Source organism: Sarcophilus harrisii, chromosome 3 (assembly GCF_902635505.1).
Source record: "Sarcophilus harrisii chromosome 3, mSarHar1.11, whole genome shotgun sequence".
In the NCBI taxonomy this organism is placed as follows: Eukaryota; Metazoa; Chordata; class Mammalia; order Dasyuromorphia; family Dasyuridae; genus Sarcophilus; species Sarcophilus harrisii.
The window spans coordinates 382,988,576-383,005,971 of record NC_045428.1 but is presented as its reverse complement, the minus strand read 5'-3'; the positions used below and the strand labels follow the sequence as shown (position 1 = coordinate 383,005,971).

Genomic DNA, 17,396 nt, shown 5'->3' with positions numbered 1-17,396 from the left:
TGGTCAATCTCTCATAATATCCTTAAAGAGAAATCTATCTAGTATTATTTGATTGACTGAACCTAGAATGTTGATTAACGGATCAACATAAAGAATTCTCTAGAGGATTGCTACCTTAAGGTTCTGTCTTTAACTGTATTGTCTTCAACATTGTATTAGTGCTTTTAGCAAGACATAGATAATATGTTTCTCAAGTGACATAAAGTGGAGGAGGGACAACAAAATGTATAACTAAATTAGGATCCACAAATATCTCTATTTCATCCATAAACACAATGAAAATTAATTGGAACAAGTTCAAAATTCTGTTACTGGGATTCAAAACAATTCTAAATAAATACAGTTTGGAGGAAGAGAGGACCATTTCAACGTACTGATTGTATCCAATTTTAGTAGTCACATTTTAGAAAGGCTAAAGACAAGCTAAAATACACTGGAAGCGGTTAGAATGAGACTACTAAGGAGACTCAAAAGCAAGTCATACAAGAATTGAATGAAGTAACTATGAATATTTAGAAATTTAATATTTAGGAATATTTAAAATTTTAAGGGGTATAGCTCTCAAATATCTAAAATATCATCATGTAGCTAAGTATTAAATTGTTTCTATTTGGCTTTAGAAAGTGAATACCAAACCAACTGATGGAAATTAGGGCAGTAAAAGTTGGCTTAATACAAAATAAGAAATATTTTGAAATAATTAAGGCTGCTCTAAAATGGAATAGGTTGTTTTTTTATATATATTTTAAGTAATAGCATAAATGCAATTACTTCATTTCTTTGCTTTCAAAGTATATACGCGCATGTGTATATATGTATATATTGAATTTTTTCAATTATAAATTATATTGAAATTTTAATAAAGGTTAGGATTGATTTTGTAAATCTAATTTAATTTTTGATACATAGTACCATAGAAGAGACTATAAAATAATTTTTACAAGAAGTTATTTTTGATACATAGTACTGTAGAAGAAAGTATGAAAATATTTCTTACAAGAAGTTATTTTTTATAGAAAAATGTAATTTTTTTTTCATTTTGGAAAACCTTTAATTAATAGGTTCATAAATTAAGAGAGCTGAAAGAGATTCAAGAAGTCTTTTAGTCCCGTTCCCTCATTTTGCAAGAAGGAAACTGAGGCAGACAATTTTATCCAAGGTTTTACAGATTATAAGTACCAGAACTGGGATTTGAACCCAGGTCCTCTAATTCTTAAGCCAGTCTTTCCATTGAATAACCATAAATAATTCTAAATCAACTTAATTGATATTGACATCACATTCAAAGTTTTCTATTGTTCTTGTAATAATGAATCACAATATGTCATCTCTCCGAAAGGGCAAGACAAGTTAAATTAGAAAGATTTTCTTCTTAACTTTCTAATTTCAAGAGAAAAATAACCTGCAATAGGTGACTGGCAGCTTTTTTTCTAGCAGCTCTTCTTGACATATGGAACAGATATCTTCTGAACAAATTTCTTTCTGTTTGAGGTGTCCATCTTTTTCAACATGTGGTTCCTTAGCTGGCCTTGGATTCTGAACTCGATGTAATCCCTCTAATAATTCATTGATTTCTCGTTCCACAAGACCCAATTGAAAAGCATCTGAGAAAAATTGAGTCAAAATTAGGATTCATTGATAACCACTTTAAATTGCATAATTACTAAAATATTTTATGTAAAATTGAAATTTTCCTTGAAACATTAGAAAAATTATATTGCAAAATGATACACAGCTAATTCTGGTTGATTTTTGGAATGTATTTTCTACAAAAAGAGAAAGAGAAAATCAGGTTATTTATAAATAGAAGGGAGATTAACTCTTCATTATCACCATGAAAAGAGTATGAGAAAAGATTTAGGATTTGGTATTAGTTATAAAATAGTTTATAAAAAATAACATAAAAATTAAACTTTGGAGGCTTGTTATATTGTCATCTACCGCCAGCTCTCTCATTGAATATTACCCTAGGAATGGCAAAAAAGAAAATATCTAAGAAATGCAAATAGTTGACTATGATAGAGGAACTGGAGCAAGAATTGATAGCAGAGTATAAGGTCATAAGAATAGAAAGAAAACAAATAAAAGAAGTAACAGTAGAACATTGCTAGCAATTTTGGGGGGCATATATTTGGAAAGGGAAATAAATGTAAAAAAAACTGTAAAATGAAGTTAAATAAAATAAACTCAAATAAAAGCATACTTAGCATATTTAGAGTGAATCATTAGAAACTTGCATAAAACTGTTAATACAGTTTCTGTTACTCATCTTTCTGAGTTTCAGTTATATATGATTCTTCAAAGGGCAGATGGTCCTACTAATATAGATCTTTTTTTTTTAAGAAGCACTATGGAATAAGTCAGATGAAATTTAAAGACAACTCAGACAACTTAAGAAAGGTATATTTAGGTATGTCAAATGTAGATCTGTTATTACCTTCATAGAAGATAAAAATAAAGGACAAGAATTGGGGAGAAGGAAGATGCTTCAAATCCCATTTACCAATGAAGAAAAACTGGTAAAGAAAAAAAAAGGAGTGTTTTAAATGGAAAATTTTCAAATGTTCTTGAATAGGCTGAGTAAATATAATAAAGATGACAATACTATCTAAGCTAATCTATTTATTTAGTGCTATACCAATCAGACTCCCAAAAAATTATTTTACTGACCTAGAAAAAATAACAACAAAATTCATATGGAAGAACAAAAGGTCAAGACTTTCAAGGGAACTAATTGAAAAAAACAATCAAACCAAGATGGCCTAGCTGAACCAGATCTAAAACTATGTATAAAGCAGCAGTCATCAAAATCATTTGGTACTGGCTAAGAAATAGACTAGTTAATCAGTGGAATAGGTTAGGTTCACAGGACAAAAGTCAATAATTATAGCAATCTAGTGTTTGACAAACCCAAAGACCCCACCTTTTGGAATAAGAATTCACTATTTGACAAAAACTGCTGGGAAAATTGAAAACTAGTATGGCAGAAACTCGGCATTGTCCCACACTTAATACCATATACCAAGATAAGGTCAAAATGGGTTCATGATCTAGGCATAAAGAATGATATTATAAATAAATTAGAGGAACATAGGATAGTTTACTTCCAAGACCTGTGGAGGAGAAAGGCATTTGTGACCAAAGAACAACTAGAGATCATTATTGATCACAAAATAGATGATTTTGATTATATTAAGTTTTTATACAAACAAAACTAATGCAGACAAGATTAGAAGGAAAGCAATAAACTGGGAAAACATTTTTACATTCAAAGGTTCTGATAAAGGCCTCATTTCCAAAATATATAGAGAAGTGACTCAAATTTATAAGAAATCAAGCCATTCTCCAATTGATAAATGGTCAAAGGATATGAATAGACAATTCTCTGATGAAGAAATTGAAACTATTTCTAGTCATATGAAAAGGTGCTCCAAATCAATCAGAGAAATGCAAATTAAGACAACTCAGATACTACTACATACCTGTCAGATTGGCTAAGATGACAGGAAAAGATAATGACAAATATTGAAAGGGATGTGGGAAAACTAGGACACTGATCACATTGTTGGTGGAATTGTGAACAGATTCAATCATCTGGAGAACAATTTGGAACTATGCTCAAAAAGTTATCAAACTATGCATATCCTTTGACCCCATAGTGTTACTGCTGGGCTTATATCCCAAAGAAATCTTAAAGGAGGAAAAGGGACCCACATGTGCAAAAATGTTTGTGGCAACCCTTTTCATAGTAGCTAGAAGCTGGAAACTAAATGGATGCCCATCAATTGGAGAATGTTTGAATAAATTATGATATCTGAATGTTATGGAATATTATTGTTCTGTAAGAAATGACCAACAAGATGATTTCAGAGAAGCCTGAAGAGACATGAACTGATGCTAAGTGAAAGGAGCAAAATCAGGATATCATTGCATATATGGCAACAATAAGACTATATGATGATCAATTCTGATGGATGTAGCTTTCTTCAACAATGAATTGATTCAAACCAGTTGCAATTGTTCAGTAATGAAGAGAGCCATCTACACCCAGGGAGAGGACTGTGGGAACTGAGTGTGTACCACAATATAGCATAGCATTTTCACTCTTTCTGATGTTGTTTGCTAGCATTTTTGTTTTCCTTCTCAGTTTTTATTTTTTATATATAGCAAAATAACTGCGTATGTGTGGGGGGGCGGAATTTAACATGTATTAGAATATCTGCCAACTAAAGGAGGGAGTGGGGGAAAAGAGGAAAATTTGGAACAGAAGATTTTGCAAGAGTCAGTGTTGAAAAATTACCATGCATAGGTTTTGTAAATAAAAAACTATAATTAAAAAAAAAAGGAGTGCTTTCATGGAAAATATATTAGAAAATAGAAAAGGAGTTATCTATGTAAAAAATCTGGTGGAGAAATTACAAAATGGAGGATATTATATATGATACAGTAGAAAAAGTATTGGCCTAGGAGATAGAAGAACTAAATTTTGATATGGTCTGGCCAACATTAATTAGTTGTCATATTAAGCAAGTAACTCAAGCAAGCAATCATTAAGCATTTTGTTAGATATTTCCTATGTTCTCAATAGACATGTTCATATTATGGACTAAAAATAGCCCTCAAGTACCTATCTTCAAGTACCCTATATTTTAGTCAGGGAGATGGGTAAATAAATAGGTATATATAAGATAATATGGCATATATAGGTTACCTTAGAAATGCTTTGGATGTTATGGGGTATGGGGATGGGGAATGCCAAGGAAAGATAATAAAGGTTTTTGACTAAAAGGGTGACACAGTTACTATGCTTTTCAGGAAAATCACTTTAGAATCTGTGGAAACAACTCAGGAAGTACGAATAAAACTATTAAAGAAATTCTAGGCAAGTAGTGATGACTGTGACATGGGTAAAGATTCAAAAAAGGAAACTGACAGACAGCTACCAGATGAACACTAAGAGAGAATAAAATCATGAAAAACCCAGAGAAAAGAGAGTATCCAGAAAAAGATGATTAATAGTGTTAAATGCTAGAGAAGGGTCAAGAAAGGTGTGAGAAGAGACTATTTGGCAATTAAGAGATCACTAGTAATTAGAGAGATAAGAATGATGAGATTGGAATTCAGGTTATAAAGAATATGAAAGTAAGAAAAGAATGGACTATAAGCAGAATTATAAAATCAAAACAAATTACTAAATTTTCCCCAAAAACCCAGAGTGAAAATAGAAGAAAAGGCACTGAATATATTCTCCCCTCTGAATTTAGCTGAAAAGGAAAAATATAAGATATGACAGTAGTAGGAATGGATTAAGTAGGATTTTTTAAGGATGGAGGAAAAAAGCATATATTTTAGGCAGTGGGAAAAGAATTCTTAAATAGAAAATAGAAAAATTTGAGCTTTATATATTGGATGTGACAATGGGGACAACAAAGTATCCAGGGCATATACATACGTGTGTGTGTGTGTGTGTGTGTGTGTGTGTGTGTAGTTTTCTAAAGTGTAGGATATGTTCCCAGTATTTACATTTTTGATCAATTCAACTTAAAATCTTCTCTATTTTAATTATTCTCCTTTTTCCTGAATGCCTTATTTTTTTTTAAACCATTTTGGCTGAGTGTGGAATTTTATTCACTGTATATCATTTCCAAACCTACTAAAATGTAAGCTTCCTAACAGCTGAGACATTGTTTCTGTCCTTGCAGTCATGGTTCATAGAAGAGTGACTGGCACACAGTAGTTATTTAATAAATGCTTGTTTATTGAGTGACTGACAGAGATGTGTAATACATGTTATCAAATAAAGAACAATATTTGTCTTTCCGGGAGACATCTTAGTTATCTTCCCTTAAATGTTTAAAATTCTTAGACCTCACATTTCCTTAAATATAGAAAAGTTCTGGATGCATAGTAATATCATCCTTCAAATCATACTCATTTGTGGAGCAGGAGGGTGGGAATATATGCATTTTGTCACAAAGACACAATATACCTTGTTTTTGAGTGAGACACTGAGCTATCTTTCTGTTTCATCTAGCAAAGATGATAGGGAAGGAGTAGTAAACTATGGCTATTAAAATGCTTCTAATTCTTTATTAAAAGGAAAATAAAGAATCGTGAGAAAAAAGACTCAGGAACAGCAGAAATGCAGAAGCATATAACTTCACTTGAAGAATGGATAGGAAAATGAAGCTTACTACAGACAATGGAGGGAAAAATTTGAACACACTGTCTATAAGAATCAAAATCTCCCAATTTTTAAATTCTGGAACAGAGGATCTTATATTTAGAATTAGAGAGACTTCTGAAACTATCTAGTCCAACCTTTTATTTGTGTGGTGTAGAAACAGACCTAGAAAAATTAAGTTACTTGCTCAACATCACCCAGATAGTAATTTTGTGGTTTTGAGAGGGGATTTTGAGCATAAGACTTAACTTAAATTCTTCTTTTAGCACAATGTTCATACTTAGCTCTCCAAGATCTAAACACATCTCCTTAGGGTTCAAGGACACAGTTTACAATTTTTATAGTTATCTATGCATTTTTCTTTCATTAGGATTAGCACAATGTTAATAAATTAAGCTATTTTTAATTTTGTATTTCTTCATAATGCTTAACAAAATGATAAGTACAAAATCTGATGCGAATTGAGAGAAACTGCATCACTGAAAAGAGGAAAGATCATTTCAGCAGAAATTATACTTTCTCAATATCAATAAACTTTTATTTCTTTGCAATTATAATCTTGATTTTCAAGTATGAGACAATTAAGATTATGTTTACAAAAAAGTTAAACTGATTCATCAATGAACAGGCATATATTAAGCTTTTATGAAGTGCTAGACACTTGTAAAGAGACTCTGTTGTGAAAACAACTTTAAGTGTCAAAGAAAAGATTTCATATTTGAGCTTGAAGGTAAAAGGGAACCACTAGAGTTGACTGATGAAGGGTATGACATGATCAGATCTTTGCTTCAGATAAATTCCTTTGACAGCTGAATTGTGGATGGAATGGAGTGGAAACCTGACAGAAAAGTGTCATACTGTTGACTGAAATAAGGAAATTAAGCTAAGAAGGTGGGTGGTTTTGGAAGGAAATCATGCGTTCTATTTTAGAGTTGTTAAGCCATAGTGTATATTTTCTTCACATAATCTATTCTTTCAAGGTATTGGAGAGACATACAAATAAGATTTTGAGTAGATTGCTGGCAATGGCAATCTGAAGGTCAGGAAGGGAAAAATTGATAACCATTAAATGATAGGTGAAGTCAGAATGCACTTAATTTTTTAATGACAACATGAACTTACATTTATAGTCTGCTTTTATATCTACAAAGCATCTTCTCTGTAACCAGCTTATAAAGTAGGTTTTTGGAGTACAGAAAAGTCTGAAATCAGAGTTTTAAGAGAATGTCTATTTCAAGGGAGCAATGGAATCATCTCTAAGTGGATAGAAAGACAAAATAGATTATGTGATTACTACTTTGCAAAAGAGTTCTTTTCTTTTTATATAATAATTTCTTAAGGCAGAGAGGAATTATTTTTACTTCATGAATTCACTTCATGAATGTGAACAAAGTGTCAAAGTATTTCACTTTTTTAAAATGTCACCTTTTGAATGAGTTTGATAATTTCAATCAATAAATATTTTTGAATGACATTTTTTACTAGCTACTTATTTCCAGATTCTAAACAAATATAAAACAAAATTTCATTCTTCCAGTTCCTCTTCTTCCATATCCACCTTCCAATAAAAAATATTAGATCCAAACAATGAAACACTCCTTAGCAAATGTAGGTAAAATTCTATCAGACCAATCATTGACCAAACATAAGATATTTTACATTTAAAAAGTGCCTTGAATTTTAAAACACTTTTTATTTAGAGACTATGAAAGAATTCCAATTATCTGAAATAACAATTTGTGCTAGACAGATGACAAAGTGTTGTTTGTCAGAGAATGTAAAGAAATTGTATTAATGCCTAGACATTTAAAAAGAATCAGCCATGCTAAACTTTATGGAGTGTTTGAAATTTGAAAATTTACTTTAAATTTTTGTAAATGAATTTATGAAAAGGTCCTAAATTCAGAATACTTACATTCATGATTTCTTGGAAGCTTGAATTTTTTCAATAATATCCTAATGCACAATAAGACAAATGGAAAGAAAAAAGTTAAATATAGACTACATATTTTAGAGATTAAAAGTCATCAGTTACATAATGTCACCCTAACTTTAGGACAGGAAAATATTAATAGCTTTATATTATTTAAGTATAACTATGGCAAAAAATATACCTTTAAAACTAGTTAATTATTTAACTGCTTGAGTAACAACTTAATTCTTTTAAATCCAGAAGTATGAAGAAAGAGGTCATTTGCATAGGTACATGAAAAAAGTAGCAAATTTATAATAGACTTGTCAGATTTTACACCACTTTTGTGGGATAGAAGTACAATTATAGGGATATAAAGGTCTTCCTCATATTGAATGAAAAAATTCTTCTGGTATAAGAAATAGCTTTATTTCTACATTGTTATTCCTACATTATTATCTTACCAGTGATTATGGATGACTTTTTATTTAAAAAATTAATAGATATATTACTTATATAGGTCTAGGAATCCCTATGTTTAAGATTATGATTTGGGTGTTCCATGAAAAAAAATTCAAAGTGGGTTAGTGAAATGAAATTTTAAAACTCAAAACACGTCGGGTTTTCCAGAAGTTCACACAAAGACTGCAATAGAAATAATTGGAGATGGGGATTGAGTAAATTGTAAAACAGCAACTATATTGTGATAGGATCAGTATAATTCTTTGCAAAGAGAGGGTATTTATTGATTTATTAGAAGAATGAAAGAAAAATCAATTCTATGTTTAACACTCAAGGAAACCAAAACATAAAAATACATGTTTACATACACACAATTCTTTTCTCCTTTGTATGATTTTTAAAAAATAATTCTAAAAACATTTACTTCATTACATTTAATATTTTGAAGCCATTTAACAAGTTTATTTTATAATATATATTATACAACAGTATAACTATGATGTGTGCATATATACATACACCTATAAATACACATATGTATATATACACACATTATTATTCAGTTGTTTTCAGTCATGTTCAACTCTTTGTGATCCCATTTGGAGTATTTTTGGCAAAGATATGGGATTTGTTTGCCATTTCCTTCTCCAACTCATTTTTCCCAGGGTTACACAAATAATAAATGTCTGGGACCAGATTTGAACTTGGGAAGATAAATCCTCTGGGTCTGGCACTGTGCCATCTGGCTGCCTTATACATACATATGTTTGTATGTGAACCTATATGTATTATGCATGTATGGGCATACACATGGACATGTGGTTTGTGTGTGTTTGAGTTCCTGGATCAACTTAATGTGCCTATGTATTGCTGAACCATTGTTCAGATATGCCTACTGATAACCTATGAAAGAAATAAGAGACATCTATCAGGATATGCCCATCTATTTCACCAAAGATGTCAAGTGTCTCAGTATTGTGAATGAACTGATTGTCTTAGGTGTGTCAAAAAGAAAGTCAATTGTAGAATCTGTCCTTTGGAGAGATTTCCCCAAAGCTAGGCACAGACCAGAAAGCAGAAAGAAAAGATAAAACCAAAGTAACAGTGTAGGTATAGGAATGGTAGCCTTTCCATAACCTCACTCTATGAACTGCTAATGGCTCATTGAGATCATATATGTCCTATTTCATGAAGTTCAAAAAAAAAAAAAAAAGAATTCTTAGATTCAGTTTCTGGTTCCAAGAGGCAGTGGCATAGATGAGGCTGAGATGGCTTCAATGACGAAGGGAATCATGGAGCTGAGTGACAGAAGTCCTTGAATCCCACCTTTCAAAAGTGTGAAGAAAAGTTACAATACATCCCTTCCCACTGCCCATCTTACATTCTTCTGGAGGAATGTCAGCCTCAAGCTCAAACTTGGACCATAAAAGTACAGAACTTGGGTCACTGGGCCACAGTTTATATATTGACCCACTAGTAAATATTTTTGTTGAGGTAAATTGAGTTTCATTACAAATTGGCTAAGGAGATTTAAATGTGTGTATGTGTGTGTATTTAATTCTCTTTAGTCAGTTTTTAACTAAACTTTCTCTCTGTATATGCACATATCCATAAACATGTATATGTATGCATATGTGCATATTATGTATAATACATTATATATATGGAATTCCTTGTTTAAAAAAAGTTTGACTTTAAAAGAAAGCTTTTTTATAGGAATAATATTTCCAGAGAATTTTGTTTATATTCAGTTACATTGATAGGCTAGAGGGGAAGAAGGGGGGAATGTTTAAGAGGGAAAGGGAAGAAAGAAGAAAGATAAAGTAGAGGGATAATCCTTTCATTATCTCAGGGGAAATATTTTAAGTTTCTTTGTTTATAATAAAAGCAAAACACAGGTTTTTGAGAATATAGAACAAAATGATTAAGAAGTAATAATCCTTTGTTTGCTCAACTATAAAATGAAAGGTGGATGAATTAGCAAATCTCTGCATTCTATGACTGAATTCATTCTTATTAACTTGATGATATAGGTTAGTGAGACTTTTTATTTCTAGCTTACATTTCAATCTCTCTATCATAATTTCCACAAAATTTTGTGGATATGAACAGTAACATTTTACTACATACATTAAAAATATAAATAATAACATGATGTTCCAAAATTTTTAAGGTTCCACTTCAGTTTCTAAACATTGCTCAGTAATGCAGGATTAAGAGAAAAAAAATGATTAAAGCCATTTTATTTGTCTCCATAGTACCAGTGACTTTTAATCTACTAATATTCAAAATAATGAAAAGGTAAATTATAGACATGTGGTCATGAGAAACCTTTTTATAGTAGACCTCACATACTAAATCACTTACCAACATATATGCTTACAAAGATCATTTCCTTTCACAAATGTGGAACAGCTGCATGTGTGAGGATCTCCAAGGAAAACCTTTTAAAGAAAAATATTTAAATTTTAAAATCATAATTGTGATTAATCAACTAAATTGTTAAGAGGGAGAAAAAAAGTCAAGTTTTAATTCTAAAAGAAACTTGGTCAAGGCATCTTTTGTGAGCATTCCCGAACAGGTCTATCATAATTTATTGGTCAATTTTACATGGTCCGAATGAAAATTAGCTGCTGCTATTAGGTCTCCTTTTTGCACTAGCAATCTTCAATGTAATAATGTACCCATCAAAGTAGTTAACACTGGAGAAATGAAAAATAATTCTACAGAAAATGCTGGCAATCCCCTACTCTAGCATATTCTTTTTTTTTTTTTCCACATAGATTGCCTTTACATTTTGTGCAAGGAGAAATATTGTCTTTTTCTTGAAAGTTTTCTTGAAAAAATGAAAACCCATGCCCTTTACTTAAAAAATTACAGGATTTAAACTTTGAAAATCAGCTAGTACAAATGCTCTCACTTTATTGAAGAGACAATTGAGGCCCAGAAAAGTAGTTTGCTAAAGAACAAAACAGGGAATGCTCCTGGATATTCGAACTCCAAAACCAGTGTTCTTTCTATCACAGTATTTAATAATATTGTCAAAAAGTTCTACTTATATCTAACCTATTCTCTTTGGAGAACAGCTATTATAATTTAGATGGGATTTAGGAGGATTCTATATTGCTGCTTTAATTTCATAGAGACCCTATGTTATAATGTTAGAGTGTCAAATTCAAATAGAAGCAGGAGCCATGGATGGCATGACTTAGAAAATCACATATTTATATGTCTTTAAAAAATATATCAACACATTAAAACCAGATAGGAATTACATTTAAGTCTGGTTTGATCACCCTTGGGAGTGTTGTGGGCAACATATAGCTACAGGTTCCATGTCTTACGCCTATAAAGTGAGCTACCTCTTTGAAGCCTGGAAAACTTAGGTTCAAATGTACTCTGACAAATAAGAACAGTGTGACCCTGGGCAAGTCATTTAACTTCTTAGTGTTCTAGGTAATTCTTCTATTACAAGTTGCATTGATATAGGCAGTTCCTTACCTGAGAATTCCCTGTTCCTATTCTATTAAGAATCTAAGAATGGCTTTTTTTTTTAAGATGGCAGAGAGGATGCACACATCTACTTAAGCTCTGTGTTTTCTCTCAGAATAATTTATTCCATGACAAGCCTCGGAATTAGTGCTTGGCTGAAACACACACACACACACACACACACACACACACACACACACACACACACATAACTACCAAGAGAAGATATCCTCAAAATTCTCCAGAAAAGGTCTGTTTTTGCTCACGGGTGGGGACAGTTTGATCAGGCACAAACTGAAGGCAGGCAGTGGGCAGCATAGCAGACAGAGTAAAGCAGGCAGCTCACAGCTGAGCAGACCAGCAGGAGGTGGGGTGTGATCTCAGCCGTTTCTGTGAAGAGAGCTTTAAGTGTTGGCTACTTTGTCTTAGCAGCAAGCCAGTAGAAAAGCATAGAAGCTAAAAACACAGTGGGTGAAGACTATAACCCCGAAAAGCTAGGGTCTCTCGGGACCTGGCCACACCCACAGTGTCTCAGCACACTCTCAGAGTCTTAGAGCACAGACACAGCTCAGCCATTGCTGTCCTGCTAGTGTCTTGCTGTTGCCCCCTGCAATCTGTAGAGGAAGGTCGGTAATACCATCCAGCTCCCCCCCCCCCCCGCTGCCCAAAATTTGTTTTTCTTGTTATTTTGTTTTCTTTGACTCTGACAAAATGAGCAAAAAATTAAAGCACACTCTAACTATTGATAGCTTCTATATGGATAGAGAGCAGACTTTAAACCAGGAGACTAAAAACAGACTGTCTCCAGATGAATCCCCAAAGGGGGATATGATCTGGTCCTCAACACGTAAGACTCTCATAGAAGAAATTAAAAAGGCTCTCACAAGAGAGCCAGAAGAAAAATGGGAAAAGGAAAGGGAAGCTTGGCAAGAGAGTCTGGATAAGTCATCCCACTCATTTAAAGATAGAGTGGATAAAGAAATCAAATCTTTGAAAAACAGAATTAGTGAGTTGGAAAAAGAAAATAGCTCTCTAAAAAATAAAATTGGCAAAATGGAGAAAAAAATTCCATAGAACAAAACAACCCACTTAAAAACTCAATTGGACAATTAGAAAAAGATATAATAAAAAAAGTGAGTGAAGAAAATACTTCATTGAAAATCAGAATTGAACAAATGGAATTGAATGACTCGAGGAGACACCAAGAATCAGTCAAGCCAAACCAAAAAAAAATGAAACAATGGAAAAAATGTCAAATACTTTTTTGGGAAAACAACAGGTCTGGAAAATAGATCTAGAAGAGACAACCTGAGAAATACTAGACTCCCTTAAAAATATGATGAAAAAAAGAACCTGGACACTATCTTCCAGTAAATCATCAAAGAGAACTGCACAGAAATTATAGAAACAGAGGGTAAAATAGAAATTGAAAGAATTCATTGAACACATACTGAAAGGGACCCTAAAATCAAAACACCAAGAAATATAGTGGCCAAATTCCAGAACTATCAGAAGAAAGAAAAAATACTGCAAGCTGCTAGAAAAAATCAATTCAAATATAGAGGAGCCACAGTAAGGATTACCCAGGATCTAGGAGCGTCCACATTAAAGGATCAAAGGGCCTGGGATATGATATCCCGAAAGGCTTGACATGCATTCAAAAATAATTTACCTAACCAAAATGAGATCTTTTTCCAGAGGAGAAGATGGACATTCAACGAAATAAGTGAATTTCATCTATTTTTGATGAAAAAAAAAAGGAACTAAACAAAAAGTTTGATCTACAAATATAGAACTCAAGAGAAACCTAAAAAGGTAAAAATAAATCTTAGGAACTATATTTCTGCTATAAAGATATATAAAGAACACATGTATACTTTGTTCTAGAAACTAGAGATGGAAAGGAAATTGTACTTGGAAAAGGGTAAAGTGGGGGTACTACATCTCACAAAGAGGCAAAGGAAACCTTTCTGAGAGAAAGAATAGAGGGGGATGAACATAGTGTGTATCTTACTGCCATCAGGATTGGCTTAAAGAGAAAAATAATAGACATATTCAATGTATGGTGAAATTTCTCCCGCCTCATTGAAAAGTGGGAGGGGAAAAGTGAAAAGGAAAGGAATAAGCTAAGCAGAAGGGAATACAGAAATTGTGAGGAAAAGGGGTAAAATAGGGAGAGGAACTCTAAGGTGGAGCGAGGGATGCTAAAAAAGGAGGGCTGTGAGAAGCAAGTGGTGCTCAGAAGTTTAATACTGGGGAGGGGGATAAAAGGGAAGGAAAGGGAAAAAAAGCATAAGCAGGGGTTAACAAGATGGCAAGTAATACAGAATTGGTAATTTTAATCATAAATGTGAATGGGGTAAACTCCCCCATAAAGAGGAAGCAGTTAGCAGACTGGATTAAAAGCCAGAATCCTACAATATGTTGTTTACAGGAAACACAACTGAAGCAGGGTGATACACACAAAGTAAAGGCAAAAGGTTGGAGCAGAATCTACTATGCTTCAAATGAAGTCAAAAAAGCAGGGGTAGCCATCCTGATCTCAGATCAAGCAAAAGCAAAAATTGATCTAATTAAAAGAGATAAGGAAGGGCACTCTATCTTGCTAAAGGGTAGCATAGATAATGAAGCAATATCAATATTAAACATATATGCACCAAGTGGTATAGCATTTAAATTCTTAAAAGAGAAATTAAGAAAGCTGCAAGAAGAGATAGACAGCAAAACTATAATAGTGGGAGATCTCAACCTTGCACTCTCAGAATTAGATAAATCAAATCACAAAATAAATAAGAAAGAAGTCAAAGAGGTAAATAGAATACTAGAAAAGTTAGATATGATAGATCTTTGGAGAAAACTAAATGGAGACAGAAAGGGGTACACTTTCTTCTCAGCAGTTCATGGAACCTATACAAAAATTGACCATATATTAGGACATAAAAACCTCAAATTCAAATGCAGAAGGGCAGAAATAGTATTCTTTTCAGATCATGATGCAATGAAAATTACATTTAATAAAAAGCCAGGGGAAAATAAACCAAAAACAATTAAAAACTAAATAATCTCATACTAAAGAATGATTGGGTGAAACAGCAAATCATAGACAAAATTAATAACTTCACTGAAGAAAATGACAATAATGAGACATCATACCAAAATGTGTGGGATGCAGTCAAAGTGGTAATAAGGGGAAATGTCATATCTCTACAGGCCTACTTGCATAAAATAGAGAAAGAGAAGATTAATGAATTGGGCTTGCAACTAAAAATGCTGGAAAAAGAACAAATTAAAAAATCCTATTCAAACGCTAAACTTGGAATTCTAAAAATAAAAGGAGAGATCAATAAAATTGAAAAAAAAACTATTGAATTAATTAATAAAATTAAGAGTTGGTTAAAAACCCACAAAATAGACAAACCCTTAGTAAATCTGATTTAAAAAAAGAAAGAAGAAGATCAAATTGTTAGTCTTAAAAGGGAGAACTTGCCAGTAAGGAAGAAGAAATTAGAGCAATAATTAGGAGTTACTTTGCTCAACTTTATGCCAATAAATTCGATAACGTAAATGAAATGGAAGAATACCTTCAAAAATATAGCTTGCCCAGATTAATAGAGTAAGAAGTAAATAGTCTAAACAGTCCCATTTAAGCAAAAGAAATAGAACAAGCTATTAACCAACTCCCTAAGAAAAAACCCCAGGACCAGATGGATCTACATGTGATTCTACCAAACATTTAAAGAACAATTAATTCCAATGCTATAGAAACTCTTTGAAAAAAATAGGGATTGAAGGAGTCCTATCAAAGTCCTTTTATGACACAGACATGGTACTGATACCTAAACCAGGTAGATTGAAAACAGAGAAAGAAAATTATAGAGCAATCTCCCTAATGAATATTGATGCTTAAATAAAATATTAGCAAAAAAATTACAGAAAACCATCTCCAAGATAATACACTATGACCAAGTAGCATTTATACCAGGAATGCAGGGCTGGTTCAATATTAGGAAAATTATTAGCATAATTGACTATATCAATAACCAAACTAACAAAAACTATATGATCATCTCAATAGATGCAGAAAAAGCATATGATAAAATCCAACATCCATTCCTAACAAAAACACTTGAGAGGATAGGAATAAATGGACTTTTCCTTAAAATAATCAGGAGCATATATTTAAAACAGTCAGTAAGCATCATATGCAATGGGGAAAAACTGGAACCTTTCCCAGTAAGATCAGGATCGAAACAAAGTTGCCCACTATTACCATTATTATTCAATATTATATCAGAAACACTAACCTCAGCAATAAGAATCGAGAAAGAGATTAAAGGAATTAAAGTAGGTAATGAGGAAATCAAATTATCACTTTTTGCAGATGATATGATGGTATACTTAGAGAACCCCAGAAATTCTACTAAAAAAGTTATTAGAAATAATTCATAACTTTAGCAAAGTTGCAGGACACAAAATAAATCCACATAATCCTCAGCATTTTTATACATCACCAACAAAAGCCAACAGCAAGAGATACAAAGAAAAAATCCATTCAAAATAACTGTCGATAGCATAAAATATTTGGGAATCTATCTACCAAAAAGAAAGTTGGGAATTATATGAGCAAAATTACAAAACACTTTCCACACAAATAAAGTCAGATTTAAATAATTGGAAAAATATTAAGTGCTCTTGGATAGGCCGAGTGAATATAATAAAGATGACAATACTCCCTAAACTATTCTATTTATTTAGTGCCATACCAATCAGACTCCCAAGAAACTATTTTAATGACCTAGAAAAAAACAACAACAAAATTCATATGGAAGAACAAAAGGTCAAGAATTTCAAGGGAATTAATGAAAAAAAAAAATCAAATGAAGGTAGCCTAGCTGTACCTGATCTAAAACTATATTATAAAGCAGCAGTCACCAAAACCATTTGGTATTGGCTAAGAAATAGATTAGTTGATCAATGGAATAGGTTAGGTTCATAAGACAAAATAGTCAATAACTATAGCAATCTAGTGTTTGATAAACCCAAAGATACCAACTTTTGGGATAAAAATTCGTTATTTGACAAAAATTGCTGGGAAAACTGGAAATTAGTATGGCAGAAATTAGGCATGGATCCACACTTAACACCATTTACTAAGATCAAAATGGGTCCATGATTTAGGGATAAAGAACAAGATCATAAATAAATTAGAGGAACGTAGTTTACCTCTCAAATTTGTGGAGGAGGAAGGAATTTGTGACCAAAGAAGAACAAGAGATCATTATTGATCACAAAATAGAAAATTTTGATTACATCAAATTAAAAAGCCTTTGTACAAACAAAACTAAT

The 17,396-nt window shown here is 32.2% G+C and overlaps 1 protein-coding gene across 1 annotated transcript in view; it reads right to left on the bottom strand.

Moving 5' to 3' along the window:
- ZSWIM2 (zinc finger SWIM-type containing 2) overlaps window positions 1–17,396 on the bottom strand; it is a 43,333-nt gene that overhangs the window by 23,982 nt on the left and 1,955 nt on the right. Inside the window, exons 2-4 of the mRNA XM_003764036.4 lie at window positions 10,926–11,002; window positions 8,100–8,140; window positions 1,403–1,604 (exon numbers count right to left, since the gene is read on the bottom strand). Coding sequence (XP_003764084.1) covers window positions 1,403–1,604; window positions 8,100–8,140; window positions 10,926–11,002 — 320 coding nt within the window. The remainder of the gene's footprint in view (window positions 1–1,402; window positions 1,605–8,099; window positions 8,141–10,925; window positions 11,003–17,396) is intronic.